The 15,606-nt window shown below is 46.9% G+C and overlaps 1 protein-coding gene across 2 annotated transcripts; it reads right to left on the bottom strand.

The window, feature by feature from the left end:
- Positions 1 to 5,710: 5,710 nt before the first annotated feature.
- Positions 5,711 to 15,105, bottom strand: LOC117876295 (NACHT, LRR and PYD domains-containing protein 1b allele 2-like). 2 transcript variants are annotated; one of them, XM_034768310.1, is made up of 6 exons: positions 14,885 to 15,105; positions 12,475 to 12,725; positions 8,274 to 8,402; positions 6,915 to 7,056; positions 6,700 to 6,741; positions 5,711 to 6,303 (listed from the first exon to the last, which is right to left on the bottom strand). In XM_034768310.1, the coding sequence occupies exons 1-6, from the start codon at positions 14,970 to 14,972 to the stop codon at positions 6,047 to 6,049; spliced, it is 909 nt and encodes a 302-aa protein (XP_034624201.1). In that variant the 5' UTR covers positions 14,973 to 15,105; the 3' UTR covers positions 5,711 to 6,046. The 2 variants fall into 2 exon arrangements, with proteins under 2 accessions (XP_034624201.1, XP_034624202.1); XM_034768311.1 differs by lacking the exons at positions 12,475 to 12,725; positions 14,885 to 15,105 and adding an exon at positions 11,544 to 11,968.
- Between the last annotated feature and the right edge of the window lie 501 nt (positions 15,106 to 15,606).

Here is a 15,606-nt window from a genome sequence, read left to right as displayed (position 1 = left end):
CCCGGCCCTCTCCACACAGGGTGGGAAGTGAACTCTGGGGATGAACCTCTGAACTCTGGGACTGCACTGGCCAAAGACAGCAACTATGAGTGGGGTACAGAGAAGGGACAGGCATGTTAAAGGGACTTTTGGGTTGCTGGACTTAAGACACAGAGGGGGAAAGGACACTGCCCAACTTACTTGGGGGTGGGTCTTTTGCTCATGGTTTGTGTATATGAACCCTAGTTGCAGTGTTTTCCCAAATTAATGCTGAGTTACTTCCTTCCTTTCATTCAAAGTTTTTGCTACACTCAGACTCTGTGCTTGTGAGAGGGGAATTATTGCCTCTTAGAGGCGCCCAGGGTGATGTGTAATTGTCCCAGGTTACGGAGTGGGGGTTCAAGCAGGTTTTGTGTTGTATGGTTGAAAAGGAACTCTTAGATACTGAATCCGGACCTTGTTGCTCCTGGCTGCACCTGGCAGAAGGGTTACACTAATGTCCAACCTCCCTTGCTGCAATTTAAGCCCATTACTTTTTGTCCTATCCTCAGAGGTTAAGAACAACAATTTTTCTCCCTCCTCCTTGTAACAACCTTTTATGTACTTGAAAACTATTATCATGCCCCCTTTTGGTCTTTTTTCCAGACTAAACAAACACAATTTTTTCAATTTTCCCTAATAGGTCATGTTTTCTAGACCTTTAATCATTTTTGTTGCTCTTCTCTGGAATTTCTCCAATTTGTCCACATCTTTCCTGAAATATGGCGCCCAGAAGTGGACACAATACTCCAGTTGAGATCTAATCAGAGCAGAGTAGAGCGGAAGAATTACTTCTCTTGTCTTGCTTACAACATCCCTGCTAATACATCCCAGAAAGACGTTTGCTTTTTTTGCAACAGTATTACACTGTCATTTCCCATTTTGTATGTGTGTAACTGATTGTTCCTTCCTAAATGGAGAACTTTGCATTTGTCCTTATTGAATTTCATCCTTTTTACTTCGGATCATTTCTCCAGTTTGTCCAGAGCAAACAGCTGTGCATATCTCTCTATCAATGTTATAGAGGGTGGACAATTTATGAGTTTATCCTGTATAAGCTTTATACAGAGTAAAATGGATTTATTTGGGGTTTGGATTCCACTGGGAGCTGGGTGTCTGGGTGCTGGAGACAGGAGTACCTGCTTAGTGGTTTTCAGTTAAAGCCTGAAGCTTTGGGGACGTGGTTCAGACCCTGGGTCTGTGTTGCAGCAGGCGTGCGTGTCTGGCTGAACAAAACAGGGTTCTGGAGTCCCAAGCTGGCAGGGAAAATGGACTCGGAGGTAATTTCAGCACATCAGGTGACAGTCCCAAGGGGGTCTCTGTGACCGAACCTGTCAAACCTACATGGGGAACAAATATTTAATAGTGGGCTCTTCAATCTCGCAGATAAAGTTCTAACACAATCCAATGGCTGGAAGCTGAAGCTAGACAAATTCAGACGGAAATAAGGTGTATCTCTTTAACATTGAGAGTAATTAGCCATTGGACCCATTTACCAACTAGCATGGTGGATTCTCCACTCTTAAAACAAGATTCGATGCTTTTTCTAAAAAATCTGACTATATGATCCCATGGTCTCTTCTGACCTAGCTGAAGCTACTGGGGGTCAGCACTGGTCTGGGGGCCTAAAGTATCTGGGCCCACCATCCCAAGAAGAGGGGGACTAGACAGGGAGTCAACATTATGGGAGCATGCCTGAGAAGCCAGACCGAGAGACAGAGTGTGGACATTCTGATCATAATTTACTGTTTGTATTACCACACTGTCTGATATCCCAAGTCATGGTGCATTGCTGTACAAAAGAGCCCGAAAGAGCTTGTAATCTAAAGTACAAGACAAGAGACAATAGGTGGATACCGACAGACAGATGGGGAAGTACAAGGAAACAATACTGGAGAAATACTGGACTGAATTATGGGGAAAGACCTCAACAAAGCAGCAGCCTAGCCCTTGTCAAGTTTTATGTACGCATCATGGCAAAGGAGAGTTTTAAGAAGGGTTTTGAAGGAAGATAATGGAGGTAGGTTTGCGAGTATCTATGGGGAGCTCCTCCCAAGGACAAGGGGCGGCATGGGAGACACCATGAAGGGAAAGGAATATTCCTCATGGAACGGTGGAGCTGTCCCTGTAGGAGAACTTGGAGCCTGAATGGAGTGAGCTCTTTGCGACGCTGGCAGAGAAGAAGGTATTCGGGTCAGTACCAACGGGAGCACTTGAGTAGAAGCAAACAGAGGGGCCTCCAGTCCTGAAGAGAGAGATCCCAGGTGGCAAGGTCCTCTCCTGGAGCCCTATGCATTAACAAGATTCGCCCTGTTGGTGGGTGGTACCAAGATCGCGGGTACCATGGTGATCTGCACCAGTGCCATCAGTACCGTGAAAGCCAGAATCAAAGAGCTGGTACGAGGTGATACCTGAGATAATCCTGAACACCCTCTGTTACAGTTCAGGGCACCTACACCTCTGCTACCCCCTCATGGTCCACCAAGGGCATCCACTCTGGGCTCCTGGCTCCCCCACTATCATCTGTTTTAGGCAGAAACCCATGTCTCCCCCACACACCCCGATCAGGGTGTTCAGGCTATTCCCAGCAAGCCGCCTGCTTAAAACGGCAGTGTCCGTGCTTTGCTCTCTCTCCAGAGGCTATGCCCCTGCATTGCCCGCAGTTATGTTACCACACCGCTCTTTCTGAGCGAGCACATTTATTCTTAAGGTGAAAGCATTACAGAGAAAATATCAAAACAATACAAGAACCTACACGCATGCTAAAAGCTTACTAGAGGTCACCCATAGGTCTTATGGGGCCCTAGCCTGTCAAGGCCTTTCAATCCTTTTGCAAGGGTTGGGGTCTGCCTTGGACAGAAGGTCCTGTCTGTTCGCTGGATCAGGAAGAAGGCCCTGAGTCTGTTTAAACTCAGGCTGTGTATCCAAAAGTCCTTTCTTTGTCTGATGGTCTCTGGAGAATCTATTTGAATCAGTATTTGTGAGCCTCCCCTGGGAGGGAGAACCTTGTGGGCGGGGTTACAACCTTAATCACATGGACACTTGCCTTAATCACCAGCCAGTTTTTAGTTCCTGGAGGAGCTGTAGTAGCTCTTTTTAGCGGAGTAGAACACAATCATACATAAGCCATTCATTGAAAACAATGGACCTTACACTTCTTCCTACCTCTGTCACCAGAGTCAAACCACCAGCCTGCAAACGCAACAGCCTCACTTCTTGATGAGGGTCTTCGGCAGCATTGCAGCAGCGGGGGTCCTTCAGTGCCATTGAACACACCCGGAGCGAGTGAAGGACCTGCCGCCAAAGTGCTGCTGAAGACCTGGAGCGCCGTCGGGTGAGTAAAAATTATAAAGGCGCCAAGAAATTGAAAAGGTGCCACCTGTGCTCAGTGGGAGAGCGGCCGCTGCCCCACTCCCCCACTAGCTACGCTACTGGAGGAGACCCATTCAGGTGTTTCAACGTCAGGTAAGCCAGGGTCAGAAACTGGACTCATAGATTCAAGGAGAAATATCTGTAGGGGATATTCCCTTGCTGGCTGCATCCTCTTTGAAAAGAATTTACCAATGGCACATCTGTCAGCAACATGCCCTTCCCCCAGGGAGGTCGGCACTGTGTGTGGCTGTCTTTGAACAGCATCACTGCTTCACGAGATGGAGAGTTGTTACGTGCGAGGAACTTGTGCTCAGTCAGCAGAACCAGACCGAGCTGTGGGAACAGCTGAGGGTTTGGTTCAGTTTTCTGAACTGAACAATGGGGGGGGGGGGGGAAATGAATGGTTTGGGGTCAACTCAAAATGAACATTTTTCAGAAAAATGCAAAAAACCTGAAAAGTAATTCGTTTCAGGTCGAACAAAATATTTTGTTCAACCCAAAAATACATGCTTTGGTCTTTACCTTTTTTAATAAAAATGGAAGTAAAATTCAAAATGAAAAGTCATTTCAAGTCAAAAAGTTTCATTCAGAAAAAAAAGCGGAAACAAAACATTTCATCTCTTTTGGATTTTTTTGGGGTGCGGGGGAGGGCTGAAACAATTTGGTGAATTGAATTCCAAAATGTTTTGGTCAACCTGAATATGCATTTTTCTGTGGGGGTAAAAAAAAAATAAAAAAAAAAAAAAAAAAAAGTTTCATGTGAAAAAACTTTCGCCAGCTCTAGCACCAAGTACCTTCCAGGAACGGAAAAGGAAAGTTTCTGAACTACGACAAATTCCATCTAAAAATACCTAACGCCAGAACTTTATCTTAACTACTGTCTGCTTACAATGTATTGACAAGATAAAAGAAGGCCACACAGTGCGTGAAGAGGCGAAGTGTGAAAACACCAACTCAGAGCTGAGAGGGAGTTCAGGGGCATCTGGGATAGCCCTGCCCTCCATGCCTTTGGTTGCAGTCATGAGGGTGCTCAGGGTGAATGCACTGCCCCAATGGGTGCTGCTGATCAAAAGTGTCCTGCTTGAGTGCCCGGGGTGCTCATGCACCAAACAATAGACTATATATACACGGACAATAACTCTAAGCAGAATCTACATTGGAGCGTCCAGTTCATTCGGGGAGGTTCTCTGGCTTGTTATAGAGGATGTCAGACTACATGATCACAATGGTCTCTCCTGGCCTTAACATTGATGATCCATGAAATTCCCATCTCATTCACTACATGACATCCAGCCCAGGCTCCAATTTCACCAGACAAATACATATTGCTAAGGATGGTGTTGAGATTGTGGGCACCCAACTTTTGCCTTCCAAGAATGTGAAAGTTGGAAAAAACGAGCGGTTGATGTCAGTATGATTGCTCAGGTGAGACAGATTATTGGCCATGTGAAGAAAAGCCCTATACCCCCCAAATTTGATGAATAGTTTCGGTTGGAAAAAAAATTGATTAGACTTTTTGAATTAAACAGGTGTTCTGATTTCAAATTTGACCAATTCAAAACAAACCAAAAAACCATGTGGAAAACTAAAAAAAAAAAGTTTTTGCGTTGACATAACGTTTCAGCCAATTCTAAAAGAATTATTTTCGATTCAACAACAAAAGGAAAGAGACTGTTTTCTGTTCAAATCGAACAGATTTTTTGGTTCAGCCCCCAAGCCAGAAAATCCATGATTCACTCTACTCTATTTGCAGTACCATGAGGTCTCCAGTGCTAATGTGACACCTTTGAGAGAGAGAGAGAGAGACTTGTTGTCTGGAAAGTTTGTTCCATCAAGTTCAGACCCCCTTGGAGCCTACACAGATCAGGTTTTCCACTCTCTGGATGCAAGACTGCAAAAGCACAGGGAGTCCTTTGGATTCCAGGAACTCAGTCAGTGCAAAGTACTGATATTTTAGCTGACAGCAGCAAAGGTAGCATCAGGAATGTCTCACTCACCTTTGACAATTTCCTTAGCTACAGACCACTGGAAATAACTGTGGACTTTAGATGATCTTAATCTCCCCGAACTGGGGGTCTGATTCCCAGCACACCCACCCCACAGGAGAGATTTAATATCATTTCTGTACATTCCCCTGTGGTCGGTGAAGGCATTTGAGCTCTTTGGTAGTTGGATCTGTTCGGGTCGATACTTTTGCCTACGCAGACTTTCATGGAAGTCTCAAAGGCGACTCCCAAGCACAGCAGTCCAGACAACTGAAGAAGGGGAGCCAAAATAAGTGAGTAGCCAGCAGAGCATTTTCAAAGTCAAGGTTCCCTCATAGGAGTTCGATCCCCCCAGTTCGGTTCAGGAAATAGAACCCAGGCAACCTGACTCCCAGCCCTGCCCCCCTCACCAAACATTAAACCCCACTCCCCTTCCAGAGCCAGGAACACCACCCAGGAATCCCGACTCCCACACCCCAGCTGTTCTCATCAGGAGACCAATATTCACCTTAGCACAATAAGCTGGGTGTGAAGCAGCAGAAGACCAGCACCTGACTGACCCTGTTATGGGTTATGGACTCCGGCTGTTGGGCTGGTCGTTTGGAATTGGGAGAAGATCTTGAAGCACATCCTGTCCCCCCACTAGAATGCTGCTGCCCCCAAAGGACAATCTATAGCCCCTCAAGCTCTTCCACTAGAGGTCTGTGCTTCTCCTTCAGTGCCTGGTAGAGCCGGTCCTTGCAGTCATTGTCCCATTTAGGCACCAGCTCGTACAGCTTCCTCATCTTCTCCACACTGGATCTCTCCGCTCGGATGCTCTGGATTTGGTCCAGATTCAGAACGGGGCCAGACAATGAATCCAGGATGCCATCCACTGCCATCACCCGCTGGATCAGCTGTTCTCGGTGCTGGTTGACAAAATGCTCATCTAGGTGAGGATGAGGAAGGAGAGAGAGAATGAACGGAGGTTTATCATGCGGTCTTTTGATAATCTTACATTTCCCAAATGAATGTCACCTTATTTAGCCTTGCAGCTAGATAGAGAGGGACCGCTCACCCAGTGCTAACATGCAGCCATCTCTAGGGTGGGATGCTACACTTGGTAGCCACATAGCAGTGCTGGGCAGAGATGCCTCTTCCAGCGCTGAAGTGTAGCCACCTCTGTTGTGGATCCTGACAGCTGTTTAACAGCGGCACATTTATGCCACACAACACATGGACTAGATGGGGTTTAATGCTCTGTTTTCTGGGCTTCTCACTGGAGGGCTCTGTCTGAGAGAAGAAATGGCCTTAAGTACTGGAGCCTAAGTACATTTCTACTGACCTGTTTGAGTTTGGGCAGATGAAACAGAAAGCGTCGCATCCTCTGGGAGAGAGAGAGAGAGAGAGAGAGAGAGAGAAATGGGAAGTCAGACAGGAGATGGAGTCAAAGGCGAAGATCCTATTCCTAGGTTTTGAACTAGCCATCAGCAGAAGCAGATGGGGACACCATGCACAAACCTCTCCCCCTGCCGTGATCTCCTGCTGAGCTGAGCCTACCTGGTCTCACATGTGCCTCCCAGATGGGCTCCTTGTTAATTTTCTCTACCAAGCTGAACTCCAGTCCCCCCTGAATGTCCTTGGTGTAGATTTCCATATACGACTGCAGACACTCTGCTTGGATGTTACAAAACTCCAGCTCCTGATTGAAAACAAAAGAACTGCATTCAGGGTGACCCCCCTCTTGAGCCAGCAAGGCTCGGAAAGGGGATATGGTATGTTAGTTAGAGCAGGCCAAAGAATGTTTTTGAATTGCAAAAACATTCTCCGGACAGTCCTGTGTTTGGGGGAACTGAGGCACAAAGTCCACACAGCAGACAATGGCAGAGCTGGGAATAGAACCCAGAGGTCCTGAGTCCAAATCTCCTTCTCTAACCCACTAGACCCCACTCCTCTTCCACAGTTGGCAACAGAATGCACAAGTCTGGGCTCCCAGGGCCCCTGCTGTAACCCCATAGACCCTACTCCCCCCAGGCTAGGGAAAGAAGCCAGGAATCCTGACTCCCAGGCTCCCCTGCTCTAAAGACTAGGCCTCACTCCCTTTCTAGAGGGGTGTTGACTAATATATGCTGGCTAGCATAAAAAAAAAAATCATAATACGTATTATCTATACCATATTTATTAGTATGCATTACGCACCAATAACATTAAGTACAAATATTGCAACAGTGATGTAGCCTAAACTGGTCTATACCATAATCGTGTTCACTTATGCTAAGTATCCCATAACATCTTGCAGTAGCTGAAGTAAGCATTGGGCATAAACAGATAGGAAACTTGTCAGGATCAAGATACACTTGTTCTATGTCTTAATACAAGCTAGGGAAGGACCTTCACGGACCACTATCTGGAATGTTAGTATCCAAAACCAAGATAAGGAAGAAACAAGAGAAGTTAGTGAACTGGAGCAAACGGATGGGTTGGATTTTAGTGACGTGTAAAGAGATGTGTAGCCTGTAAGATCATATAAACAATACCAGCTGAAATGTGTAACTTTGGGGAGCACATCTTCTGTGTAAGGTGAACGCAACATCACTACGCAGGTCGGCTCCTCGAAGACTAGTAGTGTACAGAAGCTTTTTCCTGTACCATACTAATAAGCCTGATTGACATTGTTTATTTGGTCTCTTGAGTATATTTCATAATGAACCAAGCCTGGACAAGCAACTGACTAGACAAAATATCAACAGCTGGGACTAGAAGGGAGTCCTGACTCACAGCGCCCCCTGTTCTGACTCGCTACTAAAGGCAGGAACAAAATCCAAGCGCTTTAACTCCCAGTCCACCACTCCCCAACAGGACAGAGAACCAGGATGTTTTTCCGGCCTCTATGGAAGAAAAGAGGATCATCTCACTTGCCTTGGGAGTCACCTCTATGTTTGCTTGACTGGACACAACGTAACGAGAATCAAAGGTCAGGGGCTTATGGGTCTGAAGAGATGTCGACACCAGCCTTGATGGACACTTCTTTTCATAGTCATCAACGGCCTGTAACATACAAGCACCATCCTTTATTGGAGCTACACAGAGAAAACACAACAGCGGCTGCCAAGTTCCCTTTTCCCTCCCACACAACAGCCCTCCGAAAGAAGGGTCTTTGTTACTTAGGGTATGTCTATACTACCTGCCGGATCGGCGGGCAGCGATTGATCCAGCGGGGATTGATTTATCGCGTCTAGTCTAGACGCGATACATCGACCCCCCGAGTGCGCTCCCGTCGACTCCGGTATTCCAGCGCCGCGAGAGGCACAGGCAGAGTCGACAGGGGAGCAGCAGCAGTCGATTCACCGCAGTGAAGACACCATAGTAAGTTGATCTAAGTATGTCGACTTCAGCTACGTTATTCACGTAGCTGAAGTTGCTTAACGTAGATCAATCCCTCCTCCCCCCACCCAGTGTAGACCAGGGCTTAGACCGAGAAAAGCTGTATCTTTTATTAGGAGGGCAGACTTCTCTCGGGGAAAGGTTATAATGAGCTGGGCAAATAGTTTGCATCCATTAATTTCATATATTATTATTATTTGTATTATTGTAGCACCCAGGAACCCCAATCATGGGCTAGGACCCCATTGTGCCAGGTGCTGTACAAAGACAATCCCTGTCCCAAGGAGCTCATTTCCCCTTGAAACAGGGACACCACCCCCAGAACATGACTTCATGGCACGGGGTGGCCCTGTAGGCACCCCACCTTCAGTTCCCTCTCTTCAAGAACCTGACTGCTGCTTTCTCATGGCCACTAACACCCCTGCTGGGGGCTGGTTTATTGCAGAGATTCATAGCTTCCAAGGCCAGAAGGGGATCACTCTGATCATCTAGTCTGACCACCTGTATATCGCAGGTCACAGAACTGCCCTAAGATCATTCCTGTTTGCACTAGAGCAGACAAGGTGGGTGACGTCATATCTTTTACTGGACAAAAGATACGACCTCACCCGCCTGGTCTCTCTAGTAGCCATGTCGGTCCCAGGATACAACACCACTGCTTGACCTAGAGCAGATCTTTTAGATAAACATCACCCTCTCCATCCAGTGAGAGAGAATCCTCTACAGCCCTTGGTATGTTGTCCCAGTGGTTAGATACCCTCACAGTTAAACATTTATACATTACACTCCCAGCTCTGCTCTTCATGGTGCAGCCACTTCCAGACCTTTTTATTTGGAGTCTTTATTGCCCCCAGGAAAAGATCCAAACGCTCCCTGGGCTGTCTTCTCTTTGGCTTGGAGACACCAGGAGACAAACTTCTGGTTCACTCCCACACCACTACCTTACCTACGCCAGAGGCCTAATTGAGTCACATGACCCACGTCACATGAGTATCTTCATTTTCCCCATTTGGGGAGAGGCACTAACAGTGTCACAGGTGGGGCTGAGACCCATCTCCTCGTAAAGGGCCAGCCACCCCAGTGCGCACCTCTTTTTCTGATCAGAAATTGCCTACTGCAGATCATCATTTTCTCAGCAAATCATATGCAAAGGAACGAGAGCTAAGGCCTTGGCTACACTTACCAGCTAGTTCGACGGCTGGAAATCGAAGTTCTGGGTTCGACTTATCGCGTCTAGTCTGGACGCGATAAGTCGAACCCGGAAGTGCTTGCCGTCGACTGCGGTACTCCAGCTCGGCGAGAGGAGTACCGCGGAGTCGACGGGGGAGCCTGCCTGCCGCGTGTGGACCAAGGTAAGTTCGAACTAAGGTACTTCGACTTCAGCTACGTTATTCACGTAGCTGAAGTTGCGTACCTTAGTTCGAATTGGGGCGGGTAGTGTAGACCAAGCCTTACTGTTGTGTCACAGTCTCTGCGATGGACACAGGTCTTTAGGACAAAACTTCCTAATGGAGAGATCAGCTGCTCTCCTCCAGTATGTGCTTGCCAAACAGCTGCTCTCCCATGCCATTCTGGAGCACTCCCAAGTGTGATCCGGGAACCTCTTGGTGCCAACTGGCAGAAGACAGCAGGTGCATAGAGTTTTCCAGGAATCCCCTGGGTCAGATGTATGCCTATTCAGTTTACCAAAGCGTGGCATGTGAGGTCTCCTCCAAGAGCCAGAAGCCCATTGGTCATCACAATCATCAGGCAATGTATGCCTGGACAATGCTTAAGGAATTAAGTATCTGTACTGAAAGTTCTCTTCTTAAGGTATGCAAGTTAAGGGAAGTCACCAGAAGGGGATAAACATACTCATGTCAGGTTTCTCTCTCTGGCTAGTCTGCTTCACAGTGGAGGCCTATCTACATTACAGAGCCTGAGGCCAATCGGAAATGGCGAATGCAGCAAGAGAGGAAAGCTGTAGGGAAAAAACAAACAGCCTGGGGGTAGACGGTTTACAAGTGAAGACAGCAGATTTGGGGGGTATAACTGGGGGTACGGAGGTACAGCATGGATCCTGCCCTGAGGAGGGGAATGGTCAGCGTGTTCTGTCATATAAAAGCAGGGTCACAACCAACCTGGCAGGAGAATGCTGCAAAGACTTTAGGGGCGCTAAACTTCAATAGACAGCAATTGCATCTGGTGAATTAAGTCTAGGCTCTAGAAGGCAAGTGATGATTTTGCTTCACATGTAACCATTTGTCTCCAATACTTTTCCTTGATACTTCTCACATCTCTCTACCTTGCTAAATAAGCTTTTATTCGTTTTCACTATGAACACATCTCAGTGCTGTGTGTTAAGTGGAGCGGTGATCTGAGGTGCAACTGGTAAGCTGGTGCGTACTGCTTCTTTGGGAGCAGCGAATCTGAATACTGCAAGTGTTCAGTGGAACAGGGGCTGGACATTTCAGGAAAATACTTGGAGGGCTCGAAGGGTGGAGTGTGCCTATAGCTAACCTGCAGGGAGAGCGCGTGGCCCGGAAGGCAGTGCTTGTGTTGTTGGTGGAGTTGGGGAGCTGACCCCAGCAGGCACAGACAAGACTTCCTTATGCTAAGGGTACATTGTAGTGAGGTGCCTCACAAACCAGGGTACTCCCAGGAAGCCTGACAACAGGTTGATGAGATTGTCTCCCAGATGCTTGATAACCTTCACTTGCTCATCCAGGCATTCAGACACTGAGGAGGTACGGTAGCAGGACCTGTTCCCAGTCTTCTCCAGCTACAGTGACTGGTGAAGGGCTTCCACTCTCTTCCCCCACTCACCCTGCTCTGGCTTCTTGATGGCTTGCAGCACAATTGCTTGTTCTGGTATTTCAGGAACTTTTCTGCATGCTCCCCCTGCTCATGGGACTGCTTCTTCAAGAACTGGGCTGTTGGCCTCGAGGCCACTTCATGACTATCAAAGTAGTAGGACATGGAAAGGTAGACATAGCCAATATACAGCTCCAGATTCTCCATGAGGATAGCAGCAGCCTCACAGTCCACGCAGAAGTTCCACCATGCCTGTGACTCCATTTCTGAACCTATAAGATTATACTGCAAAGGATCAGCAAGAACTTCTTGTTTCAGCAGCCTGGGTTATCCAGAACACCAACCCAGAAGTCCATGATTTATTAATTTTTCATCATCATTTGCCATTAGACTGTTATCATTTTTAAAGCTCCTGAACTGGTTTATTTCAAAATCGGCTTGATGCTTCAGTCTCAGTGAGATCTACAGAACAAGCCAAGTTTGAAGTGTGTAGTTTAAGGCTATCTGAACACAATAAATCTGGGACCAAAACAGAAGGAGCATAAGTAACTTATATTTTTCACTGATAATCTATTAGATCATTTTCTGGGTGATGTAACAATAAAATATTATTAATAATAAATAATACCCAACTCTTATATAATGGTTTTCATCAGTGGATCTCAAAGTGCATTACACAGGCAAGTCTGCATCATGATCCCCATTTTAAAAAGATGGGGAAATTGAGGCACAGAACGGGGAAGTGACTTGCCCAAGGTCAACCGGCACACTAGAGTCAGAGCAGGGAATTGTTGGAGTGAAATGACTAGTGGCAGAAATTGGTCTTCAGAAATATGTTTCAGTGCACAGTTATCACACCAGCTGCATGCCTTGTGAATTATGCCATGCTCTCTGCTATAGGGTGGCTCACACCGATTGTAGGTTGTAGCCGATTCTCAGTTACCTTGAACCGGGAGTGGTCATTAGGGATGATGTAGAGGTGAAGAGTTGTCTTTGCCATCTTGAGTGCCCAGTAGAGCAGCACAATGGAGTGGATCAGAACTGGTGGTTTGGAGCGATTCCCCCAGACCACTCCATACAGGGAGAAGCTGGGGTTCTCCAGCACGGCGTGGAACGGCCTCACTTGCATTGGCTTCTCCAGGGTCATCCCCTCCTCGATGAAATGGGCGATTTGAATCCGGGAGGTGTCAGCCCCTGTCAGTAGGACACAACGCAAATGATGCTCCATTAGCTTGTCGTGATTTCTTGCTGTCAGAGAGGCCACGTATCCACCCGAGTTCTGCAAACGCCTGTTCCTGCCCCCCTTATGGAAGGAGCTCTGGGCTGCTTGGATTCTGGTGCTGGCGCCAGATGTCCCCCCTTCCCTATGCTCGGTCTGACCCCACTCCCTGGGAGCTCCCAGCCTGCTCCCTTAGTTACTGCTAGCCTGGGTTTGTATTTACTCCTGGACAGCCAAGCAGCTGCTGTCCAGCGTAGCATGGCCCGTATGTACAGACTCCGGGAAATGGGAGCAGAGCCCTGTAGAATCTACACTCCCAGAGCTAAATCAAAGCTCACAGTCCAATCATTGCTACTTCAATCAGCCTTGGTAAATGACTTGAAGATCTAGGGATGAAAAGCCCTGTATTAATAGTGCTCAGTACTATATTAATGATCATGATCACAAATAGGATACTCCAATTTGTAACCATCAGTGTAAATAGGTTACAATCAAAATTAAAATGGTAATCAATACAGTCCTGATTCCGACAGCAACTGTGGTAGTGACTATAATGTGATCAGGGCTGAAATTTCAATTGAGTTTGTGGCAATGACTAAAATTGTAATTAGAGCTGTCATTTCAGTTAAGATTGTGGTAATTACTAAAAGTCTGATTACAACTGTTTCAGTAAAGATTATAATTATGGGTGTGATTAAAATTCCAGTAACAATTATTATTTGATTATAATTGTGATTGATCATGACTATGGTTGTAAATATGATTAACATAGCCACTGGGATTGCAGTACTATTTCTGATAGTAGGGTTACAACTGTGACCCTCATCATGATAGCGATTATGCATTGTGATTAAAGGTGGGCAAAAGCCATTTTTCAGTTTGTTGGAATTTTGAAAGTTTAAAAAAAAAAAAAAAAAGAAATTGTTTCGGATGGAATGAAACATTTTGTTTCAGTTTCAACCTTTTTTTTTTTTTTTTTTTTTAAATGATTTTGAACTGAAAGGAAATTTGGAAACAAACAAAAAAAAAACCCGAAAAAACAAACAAAAAAAAAATTTATTTTCAAAAATGTTAAAATAAAACATTTCAATTTTTTTTTTTGTAATTTTTTGTTTTAGGCTTCCCCCCCGCCCCGCGCAAAAAAAAGAATAATTTGGGGGGGGGGGGAAGAGGACAACAAAGATTAGTGAATCTTTTTGGTGTTGCCAAATCTACAAAAGGTTAATGCACAGAATTTTGCCTATCCCTTTCATTGAGTGACGCTTGGGTCTTGTGTTACATAAAGGGATAAATAACACTTTCACCACACCATTCATGATTTTGTGACAGATATGATTGGGATTACAATTATTACATATCCTGCTGGATATGAGTCAACAGTGTGCTCTTGTTGCCAAGAAGGCTAACAGCATTTTGGGCTGTATAAGTAGGGGCATTGCCAGCAGATTGAGGGACAGGATCGTTCCCCTCTATTCGACATTGGTGAGGCCTCATCTGGAGTACTGTGTCCAGTTTTGTGCCCCACACTACAAGAAGGATGTGGAAAAATTGGAAAGAGTCCAGCGTAGGGAAACAAAAATTATTAGGAGGCTGGAGCACATGAGCTATGAGGAGAGGCTGAGGGAACTGGGATTGTTTAGTCTGCAGAAGAGAAGAATGAGGGGGGATTTGATAGCTGCTTTCAACTACCTGAAGGGGGGTTCCAAAGAGGATGGATCTAGACTGTTATCTGTGACAGCAGATGACAGAACAAGGAGTAATGGTCTCAAGTTGCAGTGGGGGAGGTTTAGATTGGATATTAGGAAACACTATTTCACTAGGAGGTTGGTGAAGCACTGGAATGGGTTACCTAGGGAGGTGGTGGAATCTCCTTCCTTAGAGGTTTTTAAGGCCCGGCTTGACAAAGCCCTGGCTGGGATGATTTAGTTGGGAATTGGTCCTGCTTTGAGCAGAGGCTTGGACTAGATGACCTCCTGAGGACCCTTCCAACCCTGATATTCTATGATTCTACCTTGCCTCTGAAACACATGAAGAGAGGGAGGTGAACAGTTCTGTCTGGGGCACATGGTTTGGGCTCTACCTCCCAGTCCTCAGTCAAGGTGTCAAGACTAGTTATTGCCCTTGGCTACGGTACCTCTGAGACACAGGAAGTGCGGGAGGTGAATGGCGGCCACGGCCCCGGCCGGTTCTGCCTGGATGCTGAACAAAGGGCCAGCGATCATCCATTTAGGAGTGCTCCATACACTCAGATGCTGATCCCAGAAGCCGTATCTGTACTGGACAGTCACTGCTGCCCTCACCTCGAGTCCCAGTTCGGTTTCAGAGCAACGGAATGAGCCTGCTCCGGGGAGGTGAACCCTGCACAGTGCGGGGAAGGGAAAAATAAAAGAACAGAGCTAAGCAGCGCTAGATGGAACCATCCCACATCTCCTGGACTAACTGAGTTGCTGTCATAAGAACCTTAGTGAGGCGTAGTGGCCTCCCTCCAAGGCCCGCAGGGAGGAACCACTCCCCACCCTCTGGTGGGCAGAGCCAGGCCAGGCCAGTCCCTCACGCCAGAAGCGGAGGGGCAGAACAGGAAGCATAAGAAGCGGGGCCTCCAGCTCAGTTGGCCGGAGCCAGGGAAGGAGTTGGACTTGCTGCTGGGCCCTGGACCAGGGACCAAGCTGTGCCAACCCCTGCCCTTGGAGCAAGACCCCAAGGGAGGGAAACTGTGGAGGCTGCCATTGGCTGAATACCCTGAGGAGCCACCAGGACTGCCACTAGAGGAATACCCCCAGGAGCCGCCGGCGGCAGAGTACCCCAAGGAGACTGAGGACCTGCAAGCAATGGAGCTCTACAAACAGGTAGGGGTAG

The sequence above is a fragment of the Trachemys scripta genome, chromosome 4 (genome assembly GCF_013100865.1).
Source record: "Trachemys scripta elegans isolate TJP31775 chromosome 4, CAS_Tse_1.0, whole genome shotgun sequence".
NCBI classification, from domain to species: domain Eukaryota; kingdom Metazoa; phylum Chordata; order Testudines; family Emydidae; genus Trachemys; species Trachemys scripta.
This window is presented reverse-complemented; position numbering and strand designations above follow the sequence as displayed.